Source organism: Schistocerca serialis, chromosome 8 (genome assembly GCF_023864345.2).
Source record: "Schistocerca serialis cubense isolate TAMUIC-IGC-003099 chromosome 8, iqSchSeri2.2, whole genome shotgun sequence".
Taxonomy (NCBI): Eukaryota; Metazoa; Arthropoda; class Insecta; order Orthoptera; family Acrididae; genus Schistocerca; species Schistocerca serialis.
Genome location: NC_064645.1, coordinates 557,318,765 through 557,332,311, shown reverse-complemented (window position 1 = coordinate 557,332,311; position 13,547 = coordinate 557,318,765). Strand labels below are relative to the sequence as shown.

Sequence of the window (13,547 nt, the reverse complement as noted above, 5' to 3'; positions counted from 1 at the left end):
CAATTTCAATGGCTGCTTCACAACCTGGCCATCTGGATCTTTCCCCCCATCACTTCCAGCTTCTGTGAACAATGCACATGGAAGTTATCCTTGCAACACACCTTTTGCTCCCATAATCGTCCTGGCTTCAATCTCTGGTAACCCACTGCCCCACACCCTCCATCCAATAGTTCCCCCTTCCTCCATCCTGTCCCCTCCTCCCAGTTTATGTCCCCAGGTAACCTTCAGATTGTGATGCTCCCCATTGGTCAAGACAATCTGCATCACACACCTAATCGGTGCACCTGCCACCCCTCCCCTCTGTTTTACTACCAGCTAATCAGCTCCCTCCCTCCGATCCACTAGCCATTCACCTTCAACCCTCCCGCCTCTCTCTCCTTCTACCCACCCCTCTTGACAAAACCTCGTCCACCTGCAGAAATGCAGCACTAACATCATTTGTTTAGGCGATGCTATGCAGGGACATAGGTGTGCATAAGCATGTGTTTTCTGTTTTTATTTGTACTCTAGCTTGAAAAAGGATTCCTGTTAAAGCTACCGAGAAACTCTTCTTTTGTGTATACATATCACTGATCCGACACATCCACTTTTCAGTGAGTGGCCACCATTACTCCTAACGTATTTACATTCTACCAGCACTTTAGGTTACAATCAACAGTTGAGATCGCAATAATATTTGTTTATTTACTGGTTTTACTTATGTTAAAGCCATCTTCAGAATTTTTTGGCCCCCTATGGCTGGTGCTGGCAGCTTGTCAGTACATCGACAATGTATGTTCGTAGTATCACGAGGAAACTGATGAACCACCAGTGCCAACCATAGGGTGCCAAAAATTCTGAAGATGGCTTTAACATAAGCCAAAACCGGTAAATAAACAAGTATTGCTGTGATTTCAACTGTTAATTGTACCCAAAATATTCCAACAGATTGCTGCACTGTTGTCTAAATTTACCTACCAGAACTTTCCTGTAAAATTAATCTACTGTTTTCCTGCTCTCCTCACCCATCAGCAGCCAGTCATAACATGCAGCCTCTGCCTTGCTGAACTCATCCATCTTTCACACCCTCAGAATTTTTTTAGTGTGTTTTGAATATTCACTGAAAAACTGATTTCCTATCAAAGCTCTGGAAAAAATTCATGAAGAAGTTTGTTTTAATACATATATTTATCAATCTGCTGTACTGGCAATCTTTATTTGACCACCCTAACTACACAATAAACCTATTATTAATAATGTTGCCATTAATGTTGCATTCCATAATTCATGCTTTCCTTTTCAGTATGATCAGCTAGCAATTTTAAGATTTTATACTGAATAACTGGTGGTGTCACTTATTACTTTCTGAACACAGATATTTTATGGAACCACTGCTTTTATTTCTGTTCATATCATGTTCTCCATCATTATACTTTTCGTGATATAGAGTGTTTTGTATTTCTGAAATGTACATTATATTCTGATAAGTTGTTATATGTATCTCCTTAAGAAGGAATTAGTACTGCTGTAAGCCTGAGGTTAAACCATTTACCATAATGAAACTTTTACATTTCTATGTAATGTTGACTCTTATTTCTTTCTTTTCACAAGAGCAACCATTAAATTTCACTTCTTCCTTGTACGCTCATTCCAGCGTGTCTTTATGCTACAGTATATAAATGCACTAGTATAACAAAACCTAGACCCATTTTTAAGAGGTCAAAAATGCTTTGTATTTTGTGTAGGAGGCCTATATTTCACCTGAAGTACCAGGACAAGGTGAAATGTTCACAGACTCATATGGACGGACTTGTCTGCTGAAGCAAGATAAGTATCCACACAGACAATGCAATGATGTCTGGTGCACTATGATGGCCAATGTTGTGGCTTCCCAGCTTGGTAGCATAGACAAGTGCACTAGCAATGGTGCGTCCAAAGGCAACACCGGGCACAGGAGTGGCAGCAGGTCATCTTTCCAGACAAGCCCCAGGTCTGCATACAGCATCATGAGGAATATCCAATTGTGAAGCTTACAAGGAGAACTGCCATTACATTTCTGATACATTAATGCTGGTGGCTGTATCCCATCTTCAAGGTATCCATGACATTATCTTTCAATAAATTAGTGAAAGACTGCATTGCCTGTGCTGTTGTAACCTACCTATACCTAGAGAGTGTTTGACTGTTGGCATAGCTTACATGTTCTTTGAATCTCTCGCCAACAGAAAACATCTAGTCATGGGCAGAGACACAGGCACACCATCACTCACAAAGTCAGTATGGTTGATGAGCTCTAGCATGGAGTTGAAGCAGCATGATATTCCATATCTTTATCTGTCATCCACACTTGATTGCTTGACTTGATGCCCAGATAGGTATGAACCATTGTTGCTGCCAGTGGCAGGCCTGGTATTAAATTTCACATCTCTCATACCCACAAATCTAATTATGTATACTTCCTGCAAAGAATAAAATTTCTTTATTCACTATTCTTCCAGATTTTGTTATTTTATCCCTCAAGCAAACGCGCCTGCATATAAAGTGCACTAATCTCAAATAATGTTGTTTTGTACCACACTGTTGCTGTTTTACGATTGTGAGCCAGTACCTACTCCTTCATTATTTCTTCACCTAGCACAGTAATATGTTTTGTTGTCATATGTCCAAATGAGCAGCAGTAAGATAAAATAAACAGTAAGCTAGGTGAGAAAAAATTTACAATCCGTGCAAGAAAATGACGATTCCAAGCTAGCGGCATAATCTCACAATGAAGCAGTTGTCTAAAAGATAATTAGCAATCGAATAAGGTGTTGGCAGGGATCTGATGCAACTGTGCTGTTTAATGCTTCGTGTGCATGATTACTGTGGGGTGACAATTGTATGCGGCAACAGAGTGATATAATGAAATGTTTATTTATTTCCAGTGATTTAGCTCATATAATGTAAGTTTACTTTATTGTTGTTTAATTATACTAAGATTAAACTGTCTTTTTTCATAAATGATTACTTTGGTAACATAAAGACAACTATTCCTTACATGCGTACAAAGTGCGCCGCTCACCCACTTGTGTTTTATAACAGCCCACCCGCTCGAAGAATAATGGCTAGCAGTGTATTTGCTCAATTACATTGGTATTTTTCAAAGGAAAGTATTACCTACATCTGTAAATACCAGGCCCTGTTTACTATGTTTACAACCAACATTGCTACTTACCATGTGGCAAACAGCTTTTCAACCATTGAATCTCGATAATCATATTTCTTTCTTTATGTTATATAGAATCTTGTAGAATAGCTTTACTACAGAATACATACAGTGAACTACTTTACGTAATATTCTCACTGTGCGTTTTTGCTGAATAAACATTTAATTTACATTAATTGCAGTATCCCAGAAAATAATACCACAAGAAACTGGGAGTGAAAATAAACAAAATAAGCCAATACTCTTGTCTTCAGGTCACATAGTGGCAGATGCTTCTAAGGGCCAAACATGCTGAACTGAGCTTGATTAGCAATCTATGTTGACTCCATTTCAACTTGTTATCCATCTGGATCCTAAAAAAATTTGTATGTATTTTGTTTTGTGTGCGTGACCATTAATGTCTCATCGTGCTGCTAACTGGTCGTTATTGCTTGTTTAAAATCACATAATATGAGTCTTTGTGAGATCAAGACTTATACTGTTGACTGTGGGCCTGTTCAGCTATCATCTGAGATGTGCAAGGTTGAGTTTTGGTCCTTGATTGGTACTCTTGCACCATTAATGAACAATACTGTTATTGGGCTGTCCTTTAATGCCATTGAAAGATCATTTATGTTGATTAAGAACATCATTTATGTTGATTAAGAAAAAGTGTGGACACACTAGAGAACCTTGTGAGGCCCCACACTGTGTTCCTCCAATCTGAGGTTTGTTTCTAGATTGTGTGACAGTTTTAAAAGAGTTCCTCTGTTTTCTGTTATGAATGTATGATACCACCCATGAAAGGGGGAAACTATTAATGCATTAACACTTAAGTTTATCAAATACAATTTTGTGAATCATGCAATCAAGGAGTTTGGTAAGATCACAAAATATACCAACAGGATAATTTTTCTTGTTTTGCTCTGCAAGCACTTCATTTGTGAAATCTTGTATTGCTTTCTCTGTGAAGAATCCTTTACAAAAGCCATACTGAGAGACAATTAATAAGTTCTGTTCAGCTAAATAAGTCAGTATTCTATCACAGGCCACTGTATCAAAAACTTTTGAAAAGATTTGAAGGAGTGAAATACATCTGTAATCAGAAGTTGTTTGCTTTACATCAGTGATGGGCATTACTACAGTATATTTTAACCTGTTAGAAAACTTGCCTTGAGTTATTGAATTTTTTGCCCCCCCCCCCTCCAATTACAAATATAGCTTATGAGTAACACCATTAAGTCAGCATATGCCACAACATTCTGCTAAAAACACCATCACAGCCAGTGCATTTACATAAATATAAACTATACAAAAAAAGTGTATTGTTTGCCTAAAATATGGTTTTTCACTGCCAGGCCAAGAACTTTTCACCCCATAATGTAAGTGTCACAAGTTTTAATAAGGTACACTCTATGTAAATGGTACCATATGACCTACAAATAAGAGATTTTTGGATAATTGGGTAACTATTAGGAGCACAAAGGTATTTGTTTTATAAAAACTGCAAATGATGATACATCACGATGCTTTTATACACATAATGTTTGTTTATGCAGGCTCACATACACGATGATTAAAGACAAAAAGTTGAGCAATTGACATTTTTACAATGAAATGTGGCCATGAAAACCAATTATGTTTGAACAATTACATACGTACATACAGTCATTAAATTAAGAAATGTATGGAAACAGACTAAAATGGCACCCTGAGAAACAGAAGCTTGCAAAGCTTCAAATAAATTGTTAGTGAGTTAAAAAGGGAAGTGATAATGCCATTCAGTAATGGTTATTGGTAAAGATATACAAATAATTTACTATCTGAAGTAGCAGAGGTGTAGCAGTATGGAAAATAATATAAACAAATGTCGTACTGTTCCTTTTCTTCCTAGGTGTGTCCGCACCTAATCCATTGCCAGATCAGCGAATGAAATGCTTGCATTTATTTTTTGACAAACAATGTAATTTCGTAACTGATTATATTAATATTTCTGTAATACTTTAGTGCAGTACTATGCAACATAGTTTAAAAAGTTCTTCTTGGTTTTCTGTGGTGTTTGGATTAAACTGAGAATCCAAGTACAACAAACACAAGTATAAATGTACATTTCCACTAAGGTAAGTACTTAGTTTTGTACACAAGCTTTAAAATACATGTTGAATGATGAAGCAGAAACAAAATATATTTTTTCCATCCTTTCAAATTATAATAGTTAGATCAGTTATATCTGAATTCCACACTGCTAGCACTTCTGATGTAGCATTGTCCTGGTTTTCAAGAAATTCAATGGGTATTTGTCAAGCTTTACACATGAAGAGCCAACTTAAATAGCATAAGATAGCACCAACTCTTCCTATAATCTTGTATCTTAGCTTGTCAAATTAAGTTAACTGTGAGCATATGGTATACAGTTTAGAACTTCCCACAAAATTCAGTATGTGTTCTTGAAACTGGAAATTGAATCCTACTCAGAAGGTTCCATATTTTGGTAACTATGTTATCTAAACAAATCATGGAAATTGTCTATAATTTCATAGGAAGACACGGAAATTAAAAATTACTTGTGTGGATGTATGGTAATTAGGTTTAAGTGGCTCGGTCGGTGGGTTATAACACAAATTTATGGGCTGAAAGCTAAGCCATAGCTTGTAAAAAGTTTTGAATGGATTGTTGAGCTCAAAAACACTGTAATTTGGAGAATATATTTGTATTTCAGTTATTTATATCTATTTATTAATATAAAAGCTTCTTACAACAGAAGCTTTATAATTTTAAATCTTCAGTTACGATTCATTTAATTCAACTTTGATAATAATCCATTTCATCACTCAAAACACCCTCCATAGAATGAGGTAATGTCTCTGTTCAATGATACAATTACAATACAAGTTCCATTCCAGTGCATAAATACTTGGCAGTCGAAATGGCAAGCATTATGTCACTTACAACTTATTTTCTTTAAAAACTGACACAATATTCTATGGAGGAGCACAGTCACCCACTGCTTTTACACTACACCTGCAGATGAAGTAACAGTTTTCACTCCTACAAGAATTGATGTCACAAGTCCATACTTAATCAAATTTCAGTACATATCAGCATTGCATGTAGGCAGTAAATCAGTGGGTGTATTTTCCTTTCTGCAGCTACTGTTGTAAATTCAGATGGAACTGTGAGTGGAGCAGAGCTCTCCAGTTCAGACTCTCATACTTTTGCAGCTATTTGCTTTATGCAACAATCAAAATGCTAAATCTCCTTATCTATAGTGCAGTAAATGCATTCAGCCACATTAATGATTAATAAATGTATCAAATGCATAAGTATAACAGAAATTATGATAATGCTGTCACAGATACTTTTTGTCTGTTGGCTTATGCCCAGTCTCTGACCAAAGTTCAGATAGCATCCACTCAGGTTCACCAACAAGAAAAACTAATGGATACATACAAACTGTTAAATCATCCACCATTTTGAAAATCCATTACAATTTGCCCCTAAGGTCATGTATATCACAACAGCAGTAAAATGTAAATTATTTTAAGTTTCTATATCTTCTAATTCTCATCGTGAACACAAGTGAAGGCCAAGATTTCAGAGACTGTGCTAAGCACCAAGCAATTGCTTTAAGACTGAACTGTAATAAAAACATCTGTAAGGGAATAAAACTTAACAGTAATAGCCTCAAGTGAATATGTCACTAACTGTATTTGCATTGCTGCAGATAGTGACGTAACAGAGACACAGGGAATAGCAGGTACATTTCACAATGCTGCAGGGATAATGTTGTGGAATTCTTATATCTTGTTGGAGATTAAGAAATACTCTGTCTTTCCTTTAGTGTTCTAACCTGAATATTTATGGCAACATAAACTTTCGGAGAACACCTATATTTTCTAATATTTACAAATCCTTAGAGCAATGCTTCACGGACACAAATCTTAGATTTAAAAATATAAAAAAAACTTTCTAAACAGTAATATATTTCAGGGTATAAGCTTTTCATTTCTTCAGCTTCCATGAAAGCTTTTCATGAAAGTTTCCCATTAGAATTGGTTTATTCAGAAACAAGAATGCACCATACTGTAATGGTTACATCCTAGAATGGAGGGAAAAAAAGAGACAGAAATAAAGAATGAATGAGAAAAAGGGGAGAAGTGGTGATAAAGAGGAGGAGGAAGAAAGAGGAAAGAAAATCCAGTTAGCTGACCAAAAATGAAGTAAGAGAAGTCAATCAAATTTAACATACAACATCTCTGGATATTTTGCTACAATGTAAGATTCATGAAAAATCAAATCCCAAGGACCTTTGTGTAGCGCGGTTATTATTCACTCTTACAGAATGATGAAACAGTTCTGATGAGAACATGAGCAACGATCTCAAATAATGGGTCATTAGAAGATAAGAGAAGACAGTTGAGCAAAGCGACCAAGATGTATAATACTTTTCTTTCTCCCACTAAATTAAGTAACCAACAAGGCTACTCCATGTTCTATCGATAACAATCTAAGATGATGTTTTGTCAAGACTGTGACATAAAGTGAAATTCTGTTCTAATAAAATTGGTGTTAATTTTCAATCATCTTTACATAAAACAATGACTGAAACAACACCAAGTTTCTTAAAATTCATTCAAAACCCTTATCTGTCATTTGTGCAGTTTTTGTGCCTTCTAACTTAGCGCTTCATTTAAACATTTAGTGTTGTGAGAGATTATGGTACATGTCTAATAATTTGCTCTGTTGCCGTGTGTGTGTGTGTGTGTGTGTGTGTGTGTGTGTGTGTGTGTGTGTGTGTGGGCACACGTGCGCACCTGCACATTGTTTGTTATCTTGTCAGGTCATGAATGGGCACACATTGTGTTTTAGTCTGAAGCACAAAATATTCAATGGGATAGAAGATATTCATTTGTTTTTCAGTAGTCTTACATCCATCAATTGGATAAATGTATAAACAACAGATGGGTCCCTCTCCTCCTGGAGTATGAGAGTCTTTTCTAACCTTTATCAACCTATCCCTCTTTACACCCAAGGAAGGAACTAAGACTTCTCATAGCTGGGATAGTTCATTGTCTTTTGTATCACCTATTAGATGGATAGACTGGAGAACTAATGAGGAGGCACTCAATTGATCTGAGGGGGGGAGGGGGGGGGGGGAGAAAATTATGGCACAACTTCACTAAGATGAGGGATTGGTTGATAGGATGTCAGCCATCCAGTAATGTTAATATTGCAATGGAGGGGAGTGTGAGAGTAAACATAATAGAGGGAGGCCAAAGCTTGGCTGGGTAGCAGCTTCAAATGGATGTGGGATGCAGCAGTTGCTGAGGCTTTCACAGGATAGGCTAGAGAGGAGAATTGTCTTAAAACTAACAATTTCTGCTTCTCTTTTGTTGGTTCTTTCTATCTCCATCATCCACACCATCCCTGCCAAGCACTATTACAGGGGGGAAAATCTATTGGGTGCAATCCTTCTGTACTGCCATCCTACAAACCAATATTTCTATAAATGAAAAGAAAAAGAAAGTACCCTGTTTTTAATATATATGTGTTGAGTTACCACATATTCCACATACATTTCCCTGCTGCATGTACAACTTAACTCACAAAAGTACTCACATAAAATTTTCTCATCTGAAACAATAGTTCATTTTTGAGTAAAACTACAGACACATTAATTATTTCATATGTTACAACAGAGTAAATGTTTTCTCAGTCACACTGTGCCTCTGTTATTTTGATGCCAATGACAGTAAAAGTCCACATCTTGTCATGGCATTATGGTATCTCTGCGACCCACATTCCTTCCCTCGTTCTTTATAGCACCAGAACTTGTGCTCACTGAAGAGCAGGGATGAGTGTGAACATGTGTTCCTGATGATGCCTTCCTTCTGGGCTTAGAAATCTGTGTTGTGGACAATCCTGACACAGGATACTTGAGCTTGCTTGTCCCAAGTCCTGATAGAAGTGTTCCACCACTTACACCTGAGAGTTTCCTGCTGCCATTCCCACTACCTACATTTGAAGATGGCACCTCTACACTGGCTGGGACTTCTGTAGTTCCCTCTGAAGATCTTGAGGGCTGACGGCGACGGGGATGTCTCGGCATTACAAAAGCATTTGTCTGTTCCAGCAAGGAGCGGTCATTGCACAATGCAGATATGAGTGGCAGGTCCAGATTCTTACTCTTTTCACGAAGAGTACGTATATCGAGCACACCCTCTGGTTCTGCATCCCTCTGTGGCTCAGGAACAGCTGGGCAGGTTGCTTTCTCAGGAGTCGTAACAGGAACAGTAATCTGAAAAAATAGCAGAAGATTAATCTTCATCAGTGCAGTGACAAATTTTATCATTTAAATTAAGTGAATGGCTCAATAACAGAGCACTGGTAGGTTTCTGTGCTGCAACAGTTTAGTAAATGTAATTACATGAGCTGCTCTCTTCAGTAAGGAGCATGATAATATCCACATTGTCTGTACTACAACCACTCTTAATATGGAAAAATGTAAAACCTGAAGGCTTTAGACAGCAATACTTAAAGAAATTTTGAGGATACTACTGAAAAGAGAGCCTAGAGTAGGAATGTTAAAAACAGGACGTATAAAGTGGATGTTACTTGTTTAGTTCTGGTAATGACACATTCCAGTTATTCACCATTTCTGCTCTTGTTTGATAATGACTTAATGTTGTTGATGTCCAGCACTGGATTAATTACCATATTAAATTTCCTAAAGGGAATTTAGGGAATAAACAATATGCATAATCCGTATCATTTCAGGCAGTGGGGTTACCTTCATAGTCTCGGATGTTATTGAATTTAGCATATGTTAAAATTCTACAAAAAAAAATCCTGCCCTGAGATACAGGCCTCCAAAGAAGACACTGCAAACACCATTTTGAAGATGCAAATTTCGGAAAAATTTTTAATATGCTCTTTGGAAATATCTGTCAAAGTTCTTTTACTGTCACCTTTTGAATTTTTTTTTTATAATTTACAGAAAAAAAATTTTTTTTTCAAGAATGCCAATCCAGAAAAGTTAACTTTTTTAATTTGTATTATTATTATTATTAGTACCATGTAGTACTATATTCTCTGTAAAGGAGAGCGTCCACTTTTAAGGTGGACAGGCTTTATTTTAAAAAATCATTTTTTTAACTTTCAAGGGTAATGTATGTCTTCACTGAGGTTGTTTCTTACTAACTTCTTTATCATATATCTAAAAACAAAGATGATGTAACTTACCAAGCGAAAGTGTTGGCATGTTGATAGACACACAAACAAACACAGACACAAAATTCAAGCTTTCGCAACCAACGGTTGCTTCGTCAGGAAAGAGGGAAGGAGAGGGAAAGACGAAAGGATGTGGGTTTTAAGGGAGAGGGTAAGGAGTCATTCCAATCCCGGGAGCAGAAGGACTTACCTTAGGGAGAAAAAAGGACAGGTATACATTCGCACACACACACACACACACATATCCATCTGCACATATACAGACACAAGCAGACATTTTCTTTGTTACAATGTTTATTTCTACTGTCTTTGCAGCAGTTATTTCTTATCACTTTCTTTGTTGCAGTTATTTCTTTTCACTTTCATTGTTGCAGATATTTCTTATACTTTATTGTAGTTTCTTGTCAGTTTCTTAGTTGTGGTTGTTCATTGCAGGTTTCTGTATTGTAGTTGTTCAGCACTAATTTGTTTATTGAAGAGGCTTCTAAGAAATCTGTGACCATCCAATGAGTTCTGTGTTTTTGTGAGGAAATTACCAGTTGACACAGTGCAGTGTCTTTTTCAAAGAGTCACTTTAAAAATCATTACCAGCTGTTTGAATTGAGTAAGTCACTTGTGCCAACTGACTGGGTGTACAGTGCTACATGTCACGGCAATTAAGATGGTGTAGGAGGCCTGATGAAGCACCATGTTACAAAATATAATCTTTCCAGACCAAATAAAGCTGTGATTCAGAATGCTGAGGATTTTATGAAAGCCATGAAATCTTAAACATCCACAGCTCTCATTGTTTTGTCCAAAGAGGAAATCGAAGGATTCCGTGAGCAGAAAAAAGAAGATTGATCGAAACAAACTACTCCTGTGAAAGGAATTCAGAAGACACATTTCTGGACTAAAAGTGATGGGCAAACTCATATTGCATGCACTTTAAAGAGCAAGAAAGAAGAAATTTCGAATGTTCGGCGAACACCTCAGAAACTGCAGGATAATATTCAGATTCACAACCTGAGAAAGGGGATGTTTGTGGCGTGTGTGTATGACTGTGACTGGTGGATTGCAGAGATTATAGGCACCAGTTATGAGTCAAACAAAACTATAGTGAACTTTATGCTACCACATGGACCAGCTGCTGGGTATAGGTTTCCAGCTTAAGGATAGCAACAACGTCATCAGTGCTCACTTCCTATTCACAATTCTTTTTTAAGATTTATGTGCTCCAGTTCCTATGGGTCAACAGAAAGGCATCACTCTATGTCAAAGGAAGATACTGAAACAGTGGAACACATTTTTAGTTCACTGACTGGCTAATTTCAGTACAAAACAAAGTGCACAGAAGTTGTATAAATTGAAACCTTTAAGTCTTTGGCCTTTCACATACATTTTGGAACCATTTAAAATGCTTGAAAAAGTATCTTACTCATCTTTCAAAACTAAAATTATGTTAAATAAGGCTAGGTTTTCATTTTTATGAGCCTTTTCCGTGATAATGTGGTAATAAAACCGGTTTTATGCACGGCAAAAATTTCAATTGTTTCTAAAACCTGTTCAACCTAAAAGTGGAAGCTCTCCTTTTCAGGGAATGTAGAACTGTATGGTACTGATCAACAGAAAAAAATCAAAATTTTATAGATTGGCATTTTTGTAAAAAAAAGAAAAAAGAAAAAAAAAATTTTAAATCCATAAATTAAAAAAAGTTCAGAACGCTATAGTGAAAGAACTTTGACAGGTAAGTCGTAATGGAGAATTTCTTTGTAATCATAAAGCAATTATGTTTCAAATTTAAAATATATATATATATATATCTAGAACTGTTCCAGAGATACAGCAATACAGCACCTTAAAAAATTTTCCAAAAATCGCATCTTCAAAATGGCATGCACAGTCTCCTCTTTGGATGGCTGTATCTCAGAGCAGAAATTTTTTTGGAGAAAACAAAAAAACACATTTTCCTTACTTAGTCCTTCATTTTAACATATACTAAATTCAATAATATCCAAGACTATGAAGGTAAGATTTCCTCCTACCCTGCCTGAATTGATATGGACTATGCCAATAGCTACAGACAGTTATTTTTAGACTCAACTACATTTAGTGAGTTAGCTGAAAAACAAATAATAAATAGGTAATGTGACTCTGATGGTCAAACGTTAACAATAAAACATGCTGATGAGTTCGAGGCGAAAAATACAAGATAATTATTGGACAACAAAATCCTACATAACATCTCAGTAAAAAAGTATGGAGAAACATTGTAGAAAGACCACTGAAAAACTCTTAAATGGCAGTACAGGTGAATAATTAGCCAGTTATTAAATATATTTCTACATCATTAAAATTTTTGTTTTTCTGAAAGAGAGATGTGGGTAAACTCCTCTCACGTCAAGAAGAGAGAAACCAGTCTAAATGTAGTTTAAACAGGTGAAAATAGTAGCAAAGAGATAGAACACAGAGAGGAAATGAATTCAACAGCAATAAAGCTTTTATAAATACAGATATAGGGCATAATAGCGAGACACAAGTATATTGAAAATTCCTTCAGGTTAAAAACAACAAACAAGCAATAATTATCAACCTGAATCACATAAAGTTGTAACAACAAAATTATGTGAACTAGGAACTCACTGGCTGGTCATAGGGCGGAGGCGGCGGTGGAGGTGGGAGTCGACGATAACCGTGGGTTACGGGTGGTGGTGCAGGCACTGGCCTGTCATACGTATGAGGTGCACATATTGCTGAAATGCCTGTTGAGCATCCCAACAGATCTTCATGGGAGCGTGCCCCTCGCAATATATCTCCACCAAGGGCACGATGTGAAGATGGGGCATACTGGTACCGAGCTGCACTCTGATGATGGAGTGGACGTGACAGTGTCGGTGGACCCAGCAGACTCTCCGTTGAGCAAGAATATGCAGGAAAGCCGCGGCGTAAACCTGTAGCAGAAACAATTGGAAGTTTAGAAACAACTGTATGAGAAATTTTGCTCAAAAACTGTTACTGACAACTTTGTGAATGAGGTGGCAGACATATAGAATATGAAACTTACTGTCACATGTGATGTGGATTGCCACGTTGTATTATGACACAGCCAATATTCAAACAATAGTTAATTCCCACCAAGTATTTTAATATGAAATATCACTTTGAGCCTCCCCCC

General features: G+C 36.7%; 1 protein-coding gene across 1 annotated transcript in view; it reads right to left on the bottom strand.

Moving 5' to 3' along the window:
* Nucleotides 1-4,674: 4,674 nt before the first annotated feature.
* The window catches only part of LOC126416186 (protein expanded), a 505,339-nt gene continuing 496,466 nt past the window's right edge, over nt 4,675-13,547 (bottom strand). The window contains exons 18-19 of the mRNA XM_050083768.1: nt 13,016-13,323; nt 4,675-9,461 (exon numbers count right to left, since the gene is read on the bottom strand). Coding sequence (XP_049939725.1) covers nt 8,934-9,461; nt 13,016-13,323 — 836 coding nt within the window. The 3' untranslated portion in view covers nt 4,675-8,933. The remainder of the gene's footprint in view (nt 9,462-13,015; nt 13,324-13,547) is intronic.